This window comes from Colletotrichum truncatum (assembly GCF_014235925.2).
Source record: "Colletotrichum truncatum strain CMES1059 chromosome Unknown Contig_0002, whole genome shotgun sequence".
Classification (NCBI taxonomy): domain Eukaryota; kingdom Fungi; phylum Ascomycota; class Sordariomycetes; order Glomerellales; family Glomerellaceae; genus Colletotrichum; species Colletotrichum truncatum.
In genome coordinates this window covers 4563526-4584673 of record NW_027222399.1, presented here as the reverse complement: position 1 = coordinate 4584673, position 21148 = coordinate 4563526, and the positions used below count along the sequence as shown (strand labels likewise).

At 52.0% G+C, this 21148-nt stretch overlaps 5 protein-coding genes across 5 annotated transcripts; 3 read left to right on the top strand and 2 right to left on the bottom strand.

Annotated features, from left to right (window-relative positions):
- Positions 1 to 1146: 1146 nt before the first annotated feature.
- Positions 1147 to 2232, bottom strand: CTRU02_204201 (uncharacterized protein; the record flags this gene model as incomplete). The annotated part of the gene is made up of 1 exon (XM_036728294.1): positions 1147 to 2232. One exon carries the CDS (start codon positions 2230 to 2232, stop codon positions 1147 to 1149), a length of 1086 nt encoding a protein of 361 aa, XP_036580003.1.
- Positions 2233 to 3893: 1661 nt separating this feature from the next.
- On the top strand, positions 3894 to 4832 carry CTRU02_204200 (uncharacterized protein; the record flags this gene model as incomplete). The annotated part of the gene is made up of 1 exon (XM_036728293.1): positions 3894 to 4832. The coding sequence occupies one exon, from the start codon at positions 3894 to 3896 to the stop codon at positions 4830 to 4832; it is 939 nt and encodes a 312-aa protein (XP_036580002.1).
- A 6701-nt stretch (positions 4833 to 11533) lies between these two features.
- On the top strand, positions 11534 to 17098 carry CTRU02_204199 (kinesin family protein; the record flags this gene model as incomplete). Its single annotated transcript, XM_070204343.1, has 3 exons — positions 11534 to 11699; positions 11822 to 12145; positions 12237 to 17098. 3 exons carry the CDS (start codon positions 11534 to 11536, stop codon positions 17096 to 17098), a joined length of 5352 nt encoding a protein of 1783 aa, XP_070062106.1.
- An 806-nt stretch (positions 17099 to 17904) lies between these two features.
- On the bottom strand, positions 17905 to 18580 carry CTRU02_204198 (mgmt family protein; the record flags this gene model as incomplete). The annotated part of the gene is made up of 2 exons (XM_070204342.1): positions 17905 to 18055; positions 18252 to 18580. The coding sequence occupies 2 exons, from the start codon at positions 18578 to 18580 to the stop codon at positions 17905 to 17907; spliced, it is 480 nt and encodes a 159-aa protein (XP_070062105.1).
- Positions 18581 to 19732: 1152 nt separating this feature from the next.
- CTRU02_204197 (uncharacterized protein) lies at positions 19733 to 20647 on the top strand (the record flags this gene model as incomplete). The annotated part of the gene is made up of 1 exon (XM_036728290.1): positions 19733 to 20647. The coding sequence occupies one exon, from the start codon at positions 19733 to 19735 to the stop codon at positions 20645 to 20647; it is 915 nt and encodes a 304-aa protein (XP_036579999.1).
- Between the last annotated feature and the right edge of the window lie 501 nt (positions 20648 to 21148).

The following is a 21148-nucleotide window of genomic DNA, read 5'->3' as shown; positions in this document are numbered from 1 at the left end:
ACGCGTCATTTCATCCTCATCAGACATGCCTTTGGTCTTGACTATTTTCAAAGTCGCTGCTCCCACGCAGTGAACTGACTCCAGCACGCTCGCCCCTGGAATGCAACCTCAACAGAGTTGCACTTCACAGGATTCTAGAAGCCAAGACTGGCATCGTCAGTTGGTTGTCCGGACGTCCGAGCCACAAAGCAGATGAAAGCTCGCTCAGACAGTCGACTGAGTCCGACACCTCCGCAAGAGAGTCATGCAACGCTGCCAACAAAAGAGATGTCAGTACCGAGGGGGTCCGAACGCCGAATGAGTTACTACATGGCGGGCCGAGGTTTGACAGGAAGCCTGGCTTTTGAATTTGTACAATCTTGGCTTGTGACCCCCTGCACCGGAGTATAACCTCCCCACGTGTGGTTTATGAAACAATAATCGAATCGGGTCCATCGTCAGCCCTAGGATGAACAACACTCTGCATTGTAGCTCCTGTAGCGTAAGTTTGGCTGTGGAGCCAGGCGGAGATGTCTCTCTTTAGGGCCACCTTTACTCAGCTCTGCAGCACTCCGAATAAGCCCGGGAAGACATGTAAGCCAAGCATAACTGCCGAGGGTGTGTTGAGTTTTTGTCACGACGCACCCCAATCAGGTTTTTGAGCCGACATTTTACCCTCTGTCAACGTGAACCTTGATACCTCGCGCTGTGCTATGCCTAGACGATTGGCCATGAGGGTGGCTATGGTGTACCGGTAGCCAAGCAGACTTGTGTAACGACAGGGTCGGAAAGTCCGTCCTCGGACTTGTCGTTCAGAAGTCGAGACGTTTCCGCGTCGAACCATACTTGCACTGAGAATGCCGAGGAGCATTGGCGTAGGATGCGGCAGGTTAGGGTTGGTCTTTATTTGGACATGTTGGCAAAAGCTTGCCAATGAGTGACATTCACTCATATCTAATCCTCAGTTGAATTCTAGGCCGTTCGCATGGGATGATGGCTTTCGTCCGACTCAACATCCAGCATGTCATGCGTCTCCCGGCGCCATGGCAATCCAGCCCTTCAAGTATCAATATTATCACGCTCCCAGTATACTTCGATCCCCCTCCTCTCCCTGGCTTGATTCCGTAGTTCATCAGATGCGCAAATTAACAAGTGCCAACTCTTCAACTACTTTCCGACTGCATGAGAAAGTACCCACTTGTAGCCGAGCTGAGGGCTGTAGTAATCAATGTCAAAGTTGGCATCCAGTTCTTCGGGAATATGTGCGAGACTCGGCTCTAACTCCCAGTTTAGTTGGATATGCCCCTTTCTTGCACCGCCTTCATCGGGTAATGTAAGGCCGAAACCGTGAGTAAATGCTCGGTAAGCTAGTATGTCCCGAGATACGTGGGGCATAAGCTCCGGAACTGTAGACTGGTACTGCCCTGTGATGGCGGCCATGACAACCTGGTATTTTGCATCGGGGCGTCGGAGAACGAGTTCCCGAATAGCCTTTTCTTGGGGAACTTGAGGGTGCCAGATCACTTCGGGCACATCTTCTTGGTCTTCTCTGTTGGGGGGTATACGAGAGAGGTCGTTGTCCATAATGAACCGCGCCGTGATAGCTTGGTCAATCTTTCTGCTGTAAGTTTTCTCTATGCTCTCGCAGATATCGTCATGCAATGACCGCCACTTTGCAAAGGTTGTTCTTTGATGGATTCCTCTCACTACTGCGATACACTCCCCCATATGCACGTGCGTCGGCCGTCTAAGCTTTTCACATCGGTCAAAGTTCCCCTCCCACGCCGCCGCGATGATCAGCGGATTCTTTCTTGTGGCAGGCAGATCCGGCGGAAGAGTTTCATAAATAAGACTTGCAAATTCCGTCGGCAGCCTCGCAAAGTCGAGGTTAAAACAAAAATCCTCCCCTGTGATGTTAAACCCCACCCCGTCAGTCCAATTCGGCGGCGTAAGTATTCGCAAATCCTTGAAAAGCCCAGACTTCACTGCTGTATTAACAATAAAATAAGCCCCAGAACGCGGGTTTTCCAAGTTAATGGTTTGCAAGTAGTCATGCATGACCGCGTACCTTACAGGCTGAGTAATAATCGAACGGAAGATCGCGTTGGCTCCGGCAACATTTGTGTCTGGCGGTTTCATGTCACAGGCATCGCGCGCCTCTTTGGCTATGGATACATCTGGTAGCAGGTCCAGCTCGAAATAAAGAATGTCATAGCCTGCTGCCGCGCAAGCTCTTCCCACTTGGTACCGCATGTCCAGGAATCGGCGCGCAAGCTGGCGGTAGGTGTCCTCCTGGCCAAGGTAGTACCAGATACATTACAGCTTGGCATAGTCGTCGGCCATGTCTGGTATAATGCCGTTTGCTATTGCCGCAGCGGATGCTCGTTTAACTTAGGTAGTTTTGGAGACCCTTAAAAGTCGTCGTCGTTTTTCAACAGGATGAGCTCTTGGTCCACGTTTGATGAAGAGTCATCAGACGACTCGATAGATGTGCCCCATTTGCCCATGGTTTTGAAATTGCATTGACATAGACTGAATCCAAGATACAGTTGCATATACTGCAACGCCGTCGAATAGCCGTATAAGCGGGTAATATGTCCATGTTGGACCACATTGGCCTCACCTGCGACCCACAATCCCTATTTGGCAGGCAGCTAGCCTAGCATATACATTAGTCGGACCCTGTAATATATGAATCAAGGTGAAGAACAAATCGACCTCAGAGTGAAGAAATGAACACCTCTAAATCACGCTAAAAGCATTTAAGTTCTGAGAAACGCAATATATTCGATCTGAAGCGGCCCACCGGAACCAACAGCTTTTACTCCAGACTTTACAAAGGGGACGGACACAACTGAGGCTGAAGATGTGTTTCCACCTTCGGAATGAGGTCTTCCCTCTACCTAGTGACTTCGTACTTTGCGAAAGCAACCACCAAAATCAGTCGTAATATCATTTTCTTTTTCTTGTTCAACTTGTAACTCAAGAACAGGTCTACCCAACTCCTCGCAGACGCCATGCGACTACAAACTTAAGTCAGCAAGATAAACAACCTCAACCCATGCACTCAAACAACCCTTCTCGTATTCCCTCGTGTTTGATTGACCTCCAACTTTACCGAACAGGTAACTTGACTCGTCATAGCACAAGAAGGGTTAAAAAGGCGTCCAAAAAGGGGAAACAGAACACCGAGCTCGCCAAATGAGTCATGAACCAACACCGTTGTTCAAAGCCCGAAGTGGTTGTTTCTGCTCAGGTTACAGGGCCTCCGCGCGGTACAACCAATGGCCAAATCACCTAGTGTTTCAACAAATTGAGTCCCCTCCGCCGAACCTTAATGCAATTATCAGATCACGCCCGCCCCATCTTTTTCCGATGAGAGAGAGGAAGAGGGTGAGTAAGAAGGGGGGGAGAAGCTTTATAGGACGAAGGTGGGAACACGCCCATATCCGAAGTTCTTGTTCCCCCCTCTCTGCCTCTCGCCCGCACCCTCTCCATTTTCTCACGAGAATCCCCGGCCCCCCCCCCCCCTCAATGGGTATTCACGAAAGCAAGGTCCAAGATTCTTGGCGGTGATCGTGGCTGTATCTTTCATACCACCGGATCCTTTCACAGTTGAGCCTCACGGGGGGAAAAAGAACAAGAAAGGAATTAGAAAAAAAAAAAAGGAGTGGGAGGTGGGCAACATTCACTCAATACAGTGGATCTTTTAAACGGTGATCCGTGGAGCTTAGCTCCCGTCTTGGTATACTTGGTATTATTATACCTTGGAACGAAAAAAAATACGACTTCAACCCCCGCGAGGGCTCGACCCGAATACTACCGGATCCCGCGAACGCAAGCAAGCCCTCCGTCAGGGCCGAGACGCTCACAGAGCCTTCTTTTTTCTCCCGCGGCTCTGGCCTGGCCTCGCCATGGCGGACCACATAAAGGGCGCCGTGGACCTCACGCGGGAGGAGTCAATGGCCATCGCCGCCCTCGCGACGGCGGGTATATACAACGCACTCGAGATCTTCGTGCTCATCTTCTCCACATTCCGGCAGCGCCGCGGCCGCTACTTCTGGAGCATGATCGTCGCCAACAGCGGCATCTTCGTGCACGCCATCGTCTCGATAACACGGTACCTCCGGCGCAGCGGCAACGTCGTACCGGGGGGCTTCGCACTGATGGCGTGGTGTGCGATGGTGACGGGGCAGTCCGTCGTGTTGTGGTCGCGGCTGCATCTCGTGCTGTACAGCCGTAAATGGATCCGGCTGGTGCTGGCCGTGATCGTGGCGAACGTGTGCGCTATACACGTCCCGATGATAGTGCTCTGGGCTCTCTGCTGGGCGACGCCGAGAGAGGTGCAGCCGGAGTGGATAGTGCGGTACGGCATCTACGAGAAGGTGTCGATTCTCATCTTCACGCTGCAAGAGACGACCATCACGGGGATATTCGCAAGGCAGGGGTATTACAATCTCAGGCCGTTGTTCGCGTTCAAGACGAGGTCGGCGAAGCTGATATCGTGGTACCTCCTCACCCTCTTCATACTGGTCTTCGTCCTCGACATTGGTCTCGTCATACTCGAGTACACAAATCACTTTCTTTTCCAGACCACGAGCAAGCCGTTGGTCTACAGCATCAAGCTAAAAGTCGAGTTTACGGTGCTCAACAAGCTGCTCGCCTTCACCAAGATGAACTCGTGCGACTGCCACCACCTAAACGACACCCCGGGGGGATACTCAAAAGGATTAATTACGTCCGATACCAGCACGACAACAAGAGGGTTTGTGCCTAATCACAGAGAAGCATTACAATCCAGTCTATCGCCACTGCCGGATTCAGAACGACCAGATCACATCTTCGATGGATGATTGCAAGGCAAGGAGGAGGCTCCAGCAGATTTTCATGAATTGTATGTGTACGTCTATCAGTTGAGCGTAAGGGTTTGAGCCAGTAGTTTGGATTTGATACCCCATGGAATAATGTACAAAATAAAATTTCTAGGTCGTCGAGTATCCCCCCGGAACCAAAGGGTTGGAACTGCCGCATTGGGATCAGAGTTCATAGCTGAGAGAACTCGCGTAACCCAAAATGAAGCAAACCAAAATGAGAGTAGAAACTGAATACCTGATCTGAGTCGGGCAAAATGAAAAAGTAATGCTAAAAGATTTAAGGTTGGAGCTGAATGAGTTGGTCCAGAGCTTTGCGGCATTTGTATTGCGAGAAGCAGGCCCGGATCAGGCCATACCCATGTTCCTGAGCAAACAAGCTTTTGAAGATCCGAAGAATTCCTATTGGGGCATGATTTTATGATCCGGAAGTCTACAGCCTAGGTAAGGCCACCAAGAGCTGTCAGCCGACTCCCACTCACTAGGGTTTGGAAATGGTGCTGATCGTGCATGCTGGTGTCCCTAAGATGCTAGGCTGAGAACTGCCCTTGTCACAGCATGCGATCAACTCACACGAATTACAAGAGAATTATTATGCGTGAGATTGAAAGCCTGGGAGACGTTGAAGAAGAGTGACAAAGAGACATTATTTCTTCACTGCTTCCTCAGGAGAGCAGCTACCTTACCAACCGGCTCTGCTTGATGCCAACCTCCAAAACATAAGCCACGAGTCACCAATGGGATGAAAAAGCCAATCAAGGGCCTCGATTACCAATTCTATTCTCCGGCACTTGCCATGCGTCTCTCTCAGGGGCTTAATCAATTAGCAGAGGACGAGTTGCAGTCTACTCATATACCTTGCCATTTCTACCGTCGTCTACTACATCGCGCTGCAGGAACTACCGTGCCGCAGCCGTAGTTAGAGTGCCTCCGGCTCTGCAAGCGTAATGCGACGCTAATCATTTGTGGTCGAGTTCGAGATAGAGTGCCAAGACGGCCTCAAGGTTCTGCTCTGTTTCTCACTTACAGAGATGTTACAGCCATTTCACCAGCCGATTTCTATGCAGTCAAGACTTATCTGCCTTGAGCGTCAAAAAGCCGACGGCGATAAGAGACACCAGCAAGTTTTTGGGTTGGCGATTTCTAAAGGATGTCCAGGTGTGAGCAAGGAGCAGCGGTACAAGGAAACCTTCACGCCAGGTGTAAGCGAGCGTATGATGAGGAGGGCTGCTGGCGGAATATGGTGAAACAGTAAGCGCGGTGTGTGGCGGAGGCAATTGAGAACGGTGAGGCAAGGTGAATAAGGGGATGGCGACGCCACCATGACCCTGCGAGTTGTGCACGAGCCGGTAGCTAAGAAAAGGACACGCCAGTTCGTGGGCGTCAACACCTAGACAGGCGAAGGAGCACGTAGTTGGCTTGTGCTTGAACGGGGAAAGCGATCCCGGTAGGCTTAGCGGTTTCGGGATTGATGTTATCGGGGTTTCCTGGCTTTCTTAAACCCAAATGGTTCTCATGCCACTTTTTTAAGCGACCTGGAGACTTGGTTTGAAGTAAGATACAAGGCTTGTAAAAGATCCCTTATCTATGCCTGGAAGGCAGGCAGCTTGCTTGACGAAAGTGCTACACATCCGTGATAGGAAATGTTTTTGGGGTGATAACAAGACGTGTTTTATACCCCTTTCAGATAGGGATGAACAATGGTTTATTTGGTGGACGCACGCGAGTTTTGGTATGGCAATCAAACAGGGACCATCACAAGGACCAGGGGACAAGGCATATGGACCGTCGAAGATAGTCCACGCGGAGAATCGGTGAGCCGATGCTGAAGTCGCCACGGAAGCGTGTGAGGTTTGCAAGCTGCATGCCTGCTGATTCCAGAATCGATGTCGAATCTGCATTGGGAGCAATCAATTCTACGTAGGCATGGGAACAGACACGATAGAATGCGGGAACTTCGGAGCCAGGTTCCGCGATCCAGTAGTGGCGGGAAGCGACAGGACGTCCAAGTCCAAAAAGTTAGACCGTGAATCTTACCCTCGGACTTTGATATCTGTTTGTACTTCCAAGCCATCAAAGAAGTCCAAGAGTCGAAGTTGTCGAGTCACAGACCTCGTAGGGCATACAACGATGGTGAAAGGATGACGGACTGGCTTGTGCGTGAGACCCTTTTTTCCCTGCAAAGTACGACAAGAAAGCCATCAAAGTGAAAAAAAATAAAAAAATAAAAAAGAGCACGCGCACGGTGAAATGCGACATAGTGGCTGAAAGCTGTGATACAAGAAATCGGAGAGTTATGGTTTTTTTTTTTTTTTTCTTTTTTTTTTTTTCGTGTGAGTTTGTCAGCGCCTAAAAAATTCCGAACCTTATGCAACAACGTCAGCATTGCTCCTCGCTGGCGAAAAAAAAGAGGGATGATGAGATGACGATACAAGGCGAGATGGCACGCTGGTGGGTGTGTTCGCAGCGATGCATAAGGTTTGGGGTGAGATTAGCGGGAGGGTCGATCAATACCTTGAGACGAGAGTTGATGGCCGGATCCGGTATTGTCATAGTTATCTAAAAGTGGCCATTGGAAGCTGGAGGGTGAATAATAGACTCTGAAGCTGTAGCCGGACGCGGAGTGATTCAAGAGTGTAATGGACCTGGCGCCAGGATTCCAATCATCGTCGCCGGGCAGACTGAGGCCGGGTTGCCGGGTCGCCCGTATAGTAGAAATGGCCATGTTAGTTACGAGGCATAATCTGATGTGTTGGCCGGTGGAGCAAGGAGAAAAAGGGCACATCGGGATCCAGATTTGATTTGGGAGCATCTATTTTGGCTGGTTACCATTGTTGTTCTCTTGCTCATCAACTTGATTCGAATCCGAACCTCAAGTCAAGATGCAGTTCCGCAGCTTTAGCCAACAAGACGCTCAGCTCAGGTTCTGGCTAAAGGTGTGTTCCCGTCAGCTCGGTTCTTGTACGGCAGTCGGGTGGCTCCCTCCAGGTCTGGTTTATGCGAATGAGGGCACAGCGGGACGGGCGGCTGGTACAAAGCTGTCACGTCTCAGAAACCGGCGGGACTGGTGAGGCGGAACCTCGGCCGGAAGTATATATGCGGCCGACTGGGCCTAAGTGCGCCACCTGGCTACCGTCCCATTGTCTGCAGTTTAAATGTCAACGGAACAATGACAGAACGTTACGACTTTTGCTCTGAATGCGAATAGCCGCTGTGACCTGCCTCCATAGGAGTTTGGTGGAGCGTCGGGACGACCTATTCTTCTCACCCTCACAGCTTTGCCCCCTTCTCCCCCTTCTTCAACGCTTTCGGAATCACGAGGCTCAGCGATGACCAAAGAAGAAAAAAGAAACTTTAGTCGCCGTTTTAGGTGCAGAAATCTGACGAGTTTTGTGCAAGCGGCTGCAGGTGACCGGGTCTTCAGGCTGTTGGAATGTGATTAATCACCGCCTTGCTGCATCATTCTGCAGCATGGTAATCGAGAAAGCGCGGTAACCGTCTCTCAAGTTTCCCGAGGAACAAAGTGCCGTTGTCTTGGAGGATTTGTTTCTTTCATCGCCTCAGTCAGCATGGTAAACATTTTTCGTCAGCGATCTTTGTGCCCATACCCTTGAAGAACGAGGGGGCTACAACGACACGGGGTTCCGAGGCGTCGAATGTCCGTGAAGGAGAAAGAAGAAAGAAAAAACGAAAACAAAATAAAGATGCAGAGGAGAACAAGGTGATCCCAAGTACCGATACCGGGATGGGTCATGTTGTGTGTCGTTTCAACCGACTTGGTCGTTGTGTTTGCTGGCAGTTGTCACTTCAACGGTTCATGACGAGTGCCAAAAGCCATCCACTCAGTGGGACGTTTTTGGTGGGTTGTCGGGGAGGGGGTTTACTGGTCCCTGCGTCCGGTGTGGAGGCCCACGTACCTCGTGCAAGCTCAAGGAAGGTGCGATGCTACTATGGAGTACCTACTGCGTGACCGCCTGTACCTGCTTACCTGCCCTTGGAGGCTTTGCTGCATACTTGCCGTTCGGGGACAATTTCTGGTCGTCTGGAGTCTGGTGCCTTGTGCCTTGCAGACAGGCAGGTGGATGTGGTACCTGCCTTCCTGTGTGTTGCCCCCAAGTTGTTTTAGGGCAGGCAGTTGGCAGCTGCGGCAGCCTCTTGCTGAACTGGGGAGACTTTACCTACCGGGGTTGTAATTGACCTTGCCTGATAGGGACTGGAGTGAGTCCAATAGACCCACATGAGGTAAACACCCCGGCTCCATTGGTCTAAGTGTCTGGGCTCAAGTGGCTTGACCTGTTCCGCTCACCACAGTATTTTTCCTTTCTTTTTTTCTTCCCCCTTACGCTGTACCGTCAATTTTTGTTCTGTATTTTTTTCTTGCCTAGCTTTTCCCTCCCATCCGTCGCGTTTTAGCCACCCCTTTCCAGCCAGAGCAGGCAAAACCAGCTAGTGGCTTTGCGCCCCTGGATGACCAAACAGCCAAAGAGCATTGCCCTCGTCGAGCCGGCCTCCTTGTCATCGACGGTCCTGAAATGGCTTGCCCTGGTCGGTGGTGGTAGCGGCGACTAGCCCTTTCCAAAGAGGAAATGTCCTACGTTGTAAACGGAACGTGCTTGCCTGGGATTATCTGTACCATCCGAGGAAAGTGAGGCAACCTCCCTCTTTTTCTCTCTCTCCCTACGGATACGAATTAGGAATCGCACTCGCAGCCCTCTCCGCTCCTGTAAAATACTGACCAAATTGTACAAGTGGACGACCCTGGAGAACACGGTCCCCTCCCCCAGTGCATGGCCATCCCTGGGCTGGACTCTTGACCCTGTATCGCTAAGTGAGCACCGGACCATCGGTCGTTTTCCCACGTCCTGTCTTGTCTACGGGATTGAGACGGTATAGATATACGGATACAGGGAGATGTGTAGGAAGGAGGAACACAAGAGCAAAAGGGAGAAGAGGCATGAAACCAATTTTTCTCCGCTCCTCGTCTCTGGTTGTTAATAATTAGCTAGGAAATGGATAGTGATAATGAATAGCGTTGGCTTTGAGTGTACCCGTTGCTATGTCATCAACGAATACGTCGCGCTGGTACCGTTTTGCAACCGATTTCCGTTATTGATGATCTCTTCGGACGAGGCAAGAGCGAGTGTATGCTGGACTCTTTTAGTAGATCGTTCCTTCTTTCATTGATCTGTCCGATGGCTTATTGAACACACACGCACACACACAACCTTTCTCTTCTCGCCTTCCTCGTCCTTTCCTCTTTCCTCTTTTTTTTTTTCCTGCTCCGTCTCTCTCTCTCTCTCTCTGTCTTCCCATCTCATGCACCGTTTCTTACCGTCTTAACCTTTTGATTCCGTTTGCTGTATCTCTTTGCTTTTTCTCATCCGCTTACATAGATTTCCTCCCCTGGTATTCATCACCGGCATCAACCTCCTCTGAAGACGGCGGCATTGTGCCTATGGCGGCAACGACGATCGCTCCAGGATGTTTCATGGACTAAAACGACCCGAGCGGCCCCCCGAAAGCAGCATCACCCATCACCTTCATCTCCAAATCGACCCAGCAGACTGTCGACTGTGAGGACGGGCGCATCCGTCACACACCGCGCCACCCAATCAGACGCCACGGTCGACGCGCTCCTAATTTGCCAGACATCCACCTACCCCAGTCATTATCCACGCCCATCCTGTCGAGCCCTTCGACATAAACACGACGGCCAGTAGGCTTGATTGGCCCCCCCTGGTCTGTTCCCCCCTGTTGCTGCTGCTGCTGCTGCTGCTGCTGCTTCTGCTTCTGCTTCTTCTGTTGCTGCTGGTCCACGCTAGTCCACTACCACGCCAGCCCACTGCTGTCTGGTCTGGTCCAATCCTGTTAAGTAGTAGTACACTACTTCAACGCAGAACAGACTTCTACAGGTACCTTAGTGGACAGGAACAACACCACTGTGAGGACCGCACAGCCCGCCTAAAAGACCAGTCCAACGAGGGAATCAAACCCCCCCACCCCTCCTCCTTGTCGACGCACACCCCCCCTACTTGGCCCCCCAATCCAATTCCACTGGATGGGACACCGCGCAACAAAACAGTTAATTATCCCAGGCTACCCTATCCTGCGAATATCTCCAACAAACTTGCGCTCCCAAGCAACGCTGGACAACGCATCGCTCCGCTACGCAACGGGAACTACAGGAGCCACTGGCCAGCGAGCCTTTGCTTTCTGTTGTTTATAATTCGCTTTCCTCCATCGCCTATGACGCTCGCGTCCGTTCGTTTCCACAAAGCTGCTGCGACTGCTGCGCTGCCGCTGCCGTGGTGAAAGAAAATCGCAGCCATTTTCTCTCTGGCACTTGACGAACGATATCCCCAAACATCGGGTCCCCAGCAACGAAAGCATAAGAATAGTGCATGGAAGCCGACATTCCCTCGCCTAGGACTCTCCACGCACGCAATTCCCCCGCCCACATCGACCCGATTTCACTTTTGAGACATCGGCACAACAGCACCATATACTGAACAGTGCTTCATACCGTCAACTGTACAGGGTCTGGGCCTGGGGACTGCACAATCCTGACGCCCCCCAGTTCGTCCAGGTCTGCTTCTGACCTCGGGCGTCTAACTTTATACAAGGAGGAACGGATTCCACCAGCGCCCATCGAAGAGCCCTTCTCTCCTCTTCCCCTTCCCATTATGGCCAGCTCACCGCCGGCCTCCCCCGGGAATCAACCACCCCAGAGACCGCTGAGCGCCATGGTGCGACCGTCACCAAGAAGTAATAGCCGCATGAGCATGACGAGCAAACATGGCGGTGGAAGCAGAGCTTCTGACGACGATGCCCGGACCGCTGTCAAAGTCGGTAAGTTTGGTTCCCGGCCTGACCTCATCGTTCGTCGCTTGATTCGACGTCGGGTTGCCTACCCCCCCTTTTGCTGCTGCATCCAGGCCATCACACCACTAACCACTCCGTCTCCAACCCAGCCGTGCGCATCCGACCAGCGCTCAAACCCACAGACCCGGGCTACGAATTGATCCCTCAGCGATTCCAACGATCCATGGTCCAAGTCACATCGAACACGAGCCTAGCAATCGACTCGCCGCAAGGAAGGAAATTATTCGTCTTCGACCGTGTCTTTGGGTCTGACGTGGATCAAGAAGGAGTCTGGGAATACCTAAACGATTGCGTCAACGCGTTTATTCAAGGTTACAATGTCTCGCTTTTGGCCTACGGCCAGTCGGGAGCCGGAAAGTCGTACACAATGGGCACATCAGGTCCTAATGAACAAGGCGATGTTGAAGTCATGGGTAAGTTACACCGCGCCTGATTGACACCAAGCTTGTATCTCTCGAGGCTTTCCCCCGCCTCAGTAGGTCGCCAGCTGATAGCATTCTGCAGGTGTGATCCCCAGAGCGGCAACAGCATTATTCGAAAGGCTAGACGGCTCGAAGAAACAGGTGAACCGTGGATCCATGTCACAACTACGAACGCCGCATCGGTATTCTGCGCAAGGCACTTCGGGCTCGCCCTCGGAGCGAAACTGGTCTCTGAAAGCCACATATGTCGAAATCTACAACGAACAGCTGCGAGATCTGCTGCTTCCGGACCACGTTCCACAGCATGAGCGTGGCACTGTCACAATTCGCGAAGATGTAAAGGGTAACATTATCCTCACCGGCCTCCGACAGGTCGAAATCAACTCAGTAGAAGACCTGATGAACGCCTTGAATTTTGGCTCCACACTTCGACAAACGGATGCGACAGCTATTAATGCTAGATCCTCCCGGTCTCACGCCGTATTTAGTCTAAACTTGGTCCAACGCAAGAGCGGGCTTCAGGGTTCCAATGGCAACGACAAGCGCTTTTCCGTCCCCATCGAAGCCATGACTGGATCCGAGACTTGGGTGACAACAGACAGCAAACTGCACTTTGTTGATCTGGCTGGTAGTGAACGCCTCAAGAATACAGGCGCGCAGGGCGAGAGGGCCAAGGAAGGTATTTCCATCAACGCAGGTCTCGCTGCGCTCGGCAAAGTCATCTCGCAACTGTCATCGCGACAGGCTGGATCGCACGTTTCCTACCGTGACTCTAAGCTCACTCGTCTTCTCCAAGACTCCCTAGGAGGGAATGCCATCACATATATGATTGCCTGCGTGACTCCGGCTGAGTTCCATTTAAGCGAAACGCTAAACACCGTCCAATATGCGCAGAGGGCCCGAGCTATCCAAAGTAAGCCCCGGATTCAGCAGGTAGAGGAGGGTGACAAGCAGGCAATCATTGATCGTCTGAAGGCGGAGGTGGCATTCCTGCGGGAGCAGATCCGGAGCGCTGAGCGAGGAGGGGGCGAGCGACGGATTGCCTCTACAGGAGAGAGGTCCGAGCGACAAAATGAGCGGGAGGTCGAACTGCAAAACCAGCTTCTGGACGCCCAGGAAAACTACACAACCCTTAGCCAACGTCACGCAAAGCTAATTGCGGAGATGGCCAAGGCCCGCGACAACGAAGCTGCCGAGAACCACAATATTGAGGAATCGCTGGGCGACACTGCGACTGAGAGACTGAACCGCTCAAACTCGTTTGCTGCGGCCGTTGAGCAAGTCGTACTCGAATACGAAAAGACGATTCAGACTTTGGAGCAGTCCTTGTCTAGCACTCGTGGCACCCTTGCCAACACTGAAGCCAGTCTCTTGGAAAAGGAGACCAAGTGCACTTACATTGAGACAATCAACACTCAGCTACAAGCACGATTGCAGAAGCTCATGGATCGCGAGGCGAGTACCGAGAACTACCTCCACGACTTGGAGAACAAGCTCGACGGTCATACTTCCGGTGAAGAGAAGAATGCAACTATTATTGTGGAGCTGCGCAAGGAGATTTCTCGTGTTAGAGAAAACGAGGCCTCCTGCGAGGATTATATCTCGACATTGGAAGAGCGACTTGCCGAGGCTGACCAAGATGCCGAGTTGATGCAGCGCGAAATTGATCGCCTCGAGCAGGTCATTGAGCGCCAGCGATCTCTCGGAAAGCTGGACTCTCTCCTGCACGAACTGGATCACATTCAAGGTGACGGCAAGATCACAGAGCCGGATACTGAGGTACCCAATGGGGTATCAAGACGCCACGCTGCGGAACACTCTCGAAGTCTCTCACACGTTAGCCGGATGAGCCGAGACGTCATCCCCGAAACCGTTGAGGAGGAGGCAGCAGCAACCGAGGCGACTGACAGAACAGCGGGAGATGACCACAAAAGCACCACCGTGAAGACGACCGAAGGCGATACGCAGAACCTGCAAGCTGACAAGAGCGAATACCCCCCGCAGAGCCCTGCCCAGTCCAAATTTGTCCAGGACAAGTTGGAGAACGTCACCCAAGAGCTTATCGACCTGCGTGTCGAACACGAGACCACCATTAACGAGTTTGACCTGCTGAATGCCAAATACGAGGAGGCATTGCGGACTCTGGCAGAGCTTCAGGATACCATCGATGAGTCACGCCATCCTGAACGCAAGGTGCGAGACTCAATGATGTCTGTTACCTCGCCCAACCAAACTAGACCCCCGTCCTTCTTCTCCGACGCGAGGTCTAGTGACCTGAAAGAGAACGGCCAATTCTCATCGCGGTCGTTGTCTTCAGAGTTATCCTCTGCGCTGGAGTCACCCGCCAACGCTGACCCGTCCGATGCCGAGACTGGTACACTTAAACCCGAAGCAGACTCGGATCCTGTGTCAGCTGGAGAGCTCGTGCACCAGGACCTTCTTGCGACAGAAGTCGAGAGATTCAAGACCCTCGCGGCCGAAAAGGGCGAGGCGGAGAAGGAGCTAGCTGAAAAGTACACCCAACTTGAAAAGAAGCACCAGGAGGCTCTAGACATGCTGGAGGAACTCAAGACCGAAGTTGCCCAAGCTAAGGCGCTCGAAGTGACATCGCCACGAGCTGGCCAGCCTGTCATTCGCCGCAAGTCCAGCCAAAATGTCATGATCATCGACCGCGCTCATCGATCTTTCGCTTCGCTCCGTAACATCGCAGCCGAGAACTTCGAAGAACAGCCTGATGTCATGCAAAACTTTGAACTGAACCTGAACGCTGCCATGCACGAGCTTCACGCACGATCAGAGAGAATCCAGGAACTCGAAGCTGATATCGCATCTACTAAAAAGGAGATCGAGATGAAGATGACCATCATTTCTGGCCTCACCCGTGAGCGGTCTAGTTTGCAGGCCTCACCCATGGACATGTCAGTAGTGTCAACCCTCAAGAACCAGCTTGAGGCAAGTGAGAAGCAGATGAAGGAAATGAGAGATACACACGAAGCCAGCGAGAAGAAGCTGATGAGTGAACTCGAGAGTCTTCGTGCTTCTGTCAACGACGGCGCCGCCGCCCCCTCCGAACCTGCGTCCAACTTGGCTTCTGAGACTGCCGTTGCCACTGCCACAGCCGCCGCCGTTGCCGTCCTTCCCGAGGCGTCCACAGAAGTTACTGATGTCCACGCTAGGGCCCTGCCAACGGCAGAGGAGAACGACAAGAAGATCACTGAACTTCAAACCGAGCTGACTAGCTGGCAAGAGAAGCACCAAACAGCTCTCAACACAATGCAGGAGACAGAGGCTGCCATGAAGAAGACGATCGAAGGACTGGAGTATGAGATTACCACGCTGAACACCAAGGCCGCTGAACAATCAGTAGCAAGAAGTGCCGACGAGGTTAAGGAGATCGAAGAGAAGCACGAAACTCTTGTCAAGAACCTTCGCAATGAGATCAATGAGTACAAGGCTGCCATTGATACCAACGCCAACAAGGTGTCAGAGCTTGAGGCAGCGCACCAAGCTACCAAGGCAGAATTGGACGAGGCTATCAGGGCCCGCGACCTTCACGAGACACAAGCCAAGACACAACAAAGCCTCATCGCAAACCTTGAAAACCAGATCACAGCTCATGAGCAGGCACTCAAGACTCACCAGGATGGTATGAAGCTACTTCAGGAGAACCATATCAAGGAACTGGAGGAGATGAAGAAGGCGGAGCAGACTGGCTACGAGGAGCAAGTTGCCGTTCTCCTGAACGAGCACGCTGAGAACGTCAGGGTCCTCGAAGGCGAGTTGAACGATGCCAGGGAGGAATTAATGAAGGTTGCTACCCAGGTCGCCTTTGCTCTTGGCCTCGACGTCAGTATCGATAAGATCACTGAGCGCATCGAAGATCTGATTGCCGACCAGAAGGCTTTGGGCGTGGAGCAGAAGAAGTCAGGCGAGATTCAGAAGCACATCTCTGAGCTCTCTACCATCAACGACAATCTCCTGAAGGAGTTGGAGCAGGCCAAGTCTACTCTTAGTGACCTCCTCACTGCTGAGGGAGAACCTGTCAGAAGCCCTGCGCCTCTTCCCGATCAGTTGTCTGCGATTCGCAAGAAGATCTCAGACCTCGAGAACAAGAACAGAAAGAACTCTCGTCTGGTGGAAGAGCTTGAGGACCAACTTCAGAGCAATTTCGATCAGGTTCAAATGACCAACAACCGCCTGTCTACATTGCAGACGGAGCGCAACGCGCAAATCGAGGACGCGCAGGCTGCCAAGTTCAAGGCGGAGTCCGAGTTGGAGTCGCTCAGGGCCGAGTACAACGCTCTTCAGGTAAGTTACCTCCCTCCACCTGCATCGAAGAGAGACGCTAATAACGTGCAGAACAAGCTCGATGAGTCATTGGCTTCGGGCCACGTGCAACGATCCAACTCGATCAGCTCGCCTCTCCGGAAAAGTTCGTCTGCCACTTCCCTGCCATCCCCACCGCCAGCCATTCCTCTGCCTCCGCTGCCTGGCGCGGGCAACAACGCTGCTGGCCCCAACGGACCGGTGCCCAGCACCCCAACCCAGGGAAACCGGCCTGCCAGCAAGGACAACCACGGAAGTGCCAACCAGATCCAGGAAGATCAGGAAGCTCGCATCCGCACAATCGAGAAGCACCTCCAGGCCGAGAAGCAGCTCACCCAAACGCTCGAAGAAGCACTCACGGACCTCGAACGTCAATCCAACAAGGTCAAGGCAGACGGCGATGCCTGGCGCAAGCGCTGTTCGGAGCTGGAAGCCGAAATCAAGGAGCTCAAGGATCGCCCTGCGCCGACACCCCAGCCCGACAACCGTTGGAGCCTTCATGCCGTCGAGGAGGAGCGCAAGAAGCGGCAGGCTGCCGAGGCACAACAGCGTTTGCTGGAGGAGCGCATGAACGCCTTGTCGAAGAAGAAGAAGAAGGGCTCCCTCAACTGCTTCTAGGCGAAGCCCTGCTGCTTGCTCCTTGCCGCTCCAAGAACCTGAGCTCGACTGGCCTCATCTACTTTTTGAGATGCAAACCAAAAACGGATATTTCTTTTGTCGGGAAGGGGAGTTTTTCTTTCTTGACCATTTCGTATCGGCCTTTATTTTTACCCCTCTTGCGGCATTGAATTCTTGCATTTGCGACATATTTATGCTAGCCGAAGATGATTCCCCCTACGCATGGCGAAACCCAGAGAATGGGCAGGAGTTTCTTACACTGGCGGTTCGCGCTTGCGTCGTCCAGCTAAGGGTTTTGATGTCTTTTGTTTCTTCTTTGCGTTTTCTTTCTCTTCTTCTCCTTCCCAATACAATACCACTGTGCGTTGTCTACTCATGCACACCCAACCAGTTTACCCTTCGCTTCTTTTGTCTTATCTTAATTATCTTCATTTACATAACTCGTCTACGAATGGCAAGACCAACGACGTGCTCTGATGATGGCACGAGGGAAGGGACCGGAGGACGGAGGTTGTGGGGTTGTCAGTTGGCGGGCAACCCAGGTGCATTCGTTGGACTACCTTTTTTTTTTCCTTTTTTTTTTTTTTTGCCGAGATGGAGTGATCTGTGGGAGGGGAGCAAGCATACATCCTATACCTTGGCTAATCCTAGTGCTCGCGGAACCGAATGTATTCGGTTGAATAAAAGACTTTGAAGTTCAATTTTTTCTCTTTCGATTCATCGTGACATCTTTTGTGCCTTCATTACTGTAGTTTATCTGTCCGTGGTGTATCTGATGTTCTTACATTATTATCCTTTGGCCCTTGTCATTGCTCGCCCTCCTCAGACGGAAGAACATCCGGAAACCATCCGTAAGATTCGAAATCGACCTCGAACTCGCCGAGGGCCGTCTGGGTGACTTGTACGTCTTCGGCCCGGAGGGCGTCTGCCTGGCTGCGAGCACCTGAAGGTTGAGAGCTACAAGGGAAAAGTCAGTCGGTTTTCTCTTGATCTTGGGGGTGAAACGCGGGAGAAGAGAAAAAAAAAAAAAAAAAGAAAGGGGGGGGGGGCCACGGAGAGTGATGGAGAGAAGTTAATAAGTTTGTGAGGGATGAAAGGTTCATGTAGACTGAGGTAGGTGGTGTGCCAAGCGAGGGGAAGATAAAAGATGTACCGGGGCGAGATGGCGCCCTTGGCGTTGATGACACGCTGCCAGGGGACGGTCTCGTTGTTGAATTCCGCCGAGGGGTCGGTGGATAGGTGCTTGAGGCAGATTCCTACTTGACGGGGCCGTTCGGCTGTGACGGTTTGCTTTTTGTCAGTGGGAATTCTTTCTGTAGTATCATGTTTCTCGTTGGATGAGAGGACGGGGGATAGGTAGTTCTTACGAGTTCCGATGAGCTTGGCAATGTGGCCGTAGGTCGTCACCTTGCCCGGGGGAATCTCCTGCACGGCGGAGTACACGGCGAAGAAGAACGTCTCGGCTTCTTCGCTGCGGGGCATGTTTGGTCTTGGTTCTGCGGAGGTGGAGGGATATCGGGGGTGGTGGTTTTGGTGGATGTTGTGTTGTTTGGTGAGGTGAGTGAGTGGTGTGGGGGTGAAGATGAAGAAAGATTGGTGACATGAAGGGCGTGCTAAGTATTGCTTAACAATTCTTGATGGTGACGGTTGTGGGTTTCGTGTCTGATTGGCTGGTTTGCCTGTTAAGGGAGGGAAGTACTTACCTAGGAAACGATGGTATCGAGGGCCTGTTTTCGTTATCTTTATCTTTTCGACTTCTGATTTATTAATTCTGAATTTACCTTTGGAATGTCTTTCGCAGTCTTCTTGTTTAAATACAAATGCTGATCGTCAAGTATCTCTTGTTCTTTTTGATGGTGAGGAGGCTCAGTTCCAGATGCACGGTAAGTAGTACATGATTGTATTGGTTCAGCATTTAATGACTGGCGTCGAGGACTTAGAAAATACTTATCCGAGACAAATTCGACGATGCATGTTTCGTGGGGCTTTAAATGCTATTTCAGTTCATCATGGGCACTTGAATACCATACGTTGTTGCATTGGGTTGGTGGTTTGCATCTGTGAGTGCAATGGGCTACATGTTGACTACTACTTCAATGGCCCATGCGGCAAGTTTTAACTTGTGATTGAAAGTGCCCCTTCGACAAGGCCCGAGATTAGGCGGCCTAAAAGAAAAACCAACCGAAGTGATACAGTAATGGGATTATCAAAATCATCATGGAGTTGTGCGGACGATACCATCAGACCATGTCTGTGCATGATGGTTCTAGTAGAAACACTGAATGGAATGGAATGCTAGCGGCCTCGCTCTCGGTGAAAAACATGCCGGACGCGGGGCCCGCAGTCGCAGCTCCAGCCACCGAGACGCGTCCTTCACCCATCCCGATGTCGCATCATCGTGTGTCTAACCGGTAGACTTGGTCCCGACGCCCCGCGATTTCCATCCCGGGCTCATATCCGGACCCACCCATTCGAGAATGCGGGGGAATCTTGCGGTTCGGGTGTTCAAGTTGGCAAGCCGCCCTTCTCTTTTCAACTCAGACTTGATCTCTCAACTTACCATTGTACCCTCTGAACTTTCTTCAGCAAATAGTACGCGACAACCTCATAAACTCCTGCAACTCGGACCTCACAATGGAAAGCTTCGTCAAGTCTCGTGAAACCCGGCCTCAGCTGCTTCAAAGCCTCTTGGCCGCACTTCCGCCGTTGGACCCTTCCCTCGAAGAGTTTCGCGATGTCGCCACGCTTCCAGATGGCTACAAGATTGACCTCCAAATCGTTCGCCCCAAAGGCGTGAACGAAGCCCAGGGCGGCAGGCCTCTCATCCTCCTATGGCCAGGTGGCGGCTTCATCGTGGCGGGGGTTGAGCCGACAACCCGACCCGCTCGGGAGTTCGCATTAGAGTTCGGTGCTGTCGTCGTCAACGCGACTTATCGTCTGGCTCCGGAGCACAAGTTCCCCCAGTCCGTCAGGGATGGCTGGGAGACGGCCGTTTGGCTGTCCAAAAACGCGAGTCGCTTCGGTGCGGACATCACCAAGGGCTTCGTCGTAGGCGGCTTCTCCGCCGGAGGAAACATCGCCGCCGTCGTCGCCCAGCGGTCCGGTGTCGAGGGACTCGGAATCACCGGCGTCCTCATGGGAATTCCCGTCCTCTTCGTCAAGGAGATCGTCCCGCCCAAGTACGCTGCGGAGTGGACATCGCGGGAAGATAACGCTACGTGGAGTGAGTCGTTCACGACGGCGATCATCCAAGACGTTCAAAAGGCTCTGGAACCCGACGTGAAGTCGCCGTGGTACTCTCCCATCAACGACCCTGAGGCGATCCCCAAGTCGCCAAAGGCGTACATCCAAGTCGGAGACAGAGACCCCTTGAGAGACGACGGCTTGATTTATGCAAAGGTTCTGAGAGATAATGGCGTCGAAGCGAGAGTTGATAACTACCCGAACTGGGGACATCAAGGATGGACCATTTTCGCACCCAAGGATATACCCGCGGATTTGGCAGCGAACACGATGAAGGGAATGAAGTGGCTTCTGGGCAGAGAATAGCTGTGGCGAAAACAATTCAGCTGCTGTATTTCTAAAGTTTTAAATTTAACAGTTCTCTCGGCTCTTTTGTCTCAGCCTCTCCTTTTTTACAATGGCGCTGGTCTTCAAACTGCAACCAGGTGAGACATTCCCCTCCCTGAAAATTTTCATTGTGGCCTGCACATGTGACCCCAACACCGAAATAAATAAACACAAAAACAATCTTTACATGTTCTCTGTTGGCTGCCCGGAACTCAAATTCCTCAGAAACTTATAGAAACCTAAGGGTTGTAGTCTTCGTATCGTCCCTTCAGATATTTCAACAAATGCAATCAAATATTTGGTTTGCTTCCTAACTTTTATCGACCCAACACTCAGCCAGTTATTCACGAAAGCCGTAACCGCCGCCATGTCAGGTCCACCAGCATTGAAAGGCCAGCCAGATTGTGCTATACCATGTCTAGTGGAGGCAATCTCGAAGATTGGATGTGTGATCACCGACACAGCTTGCTTCTGTGCCCG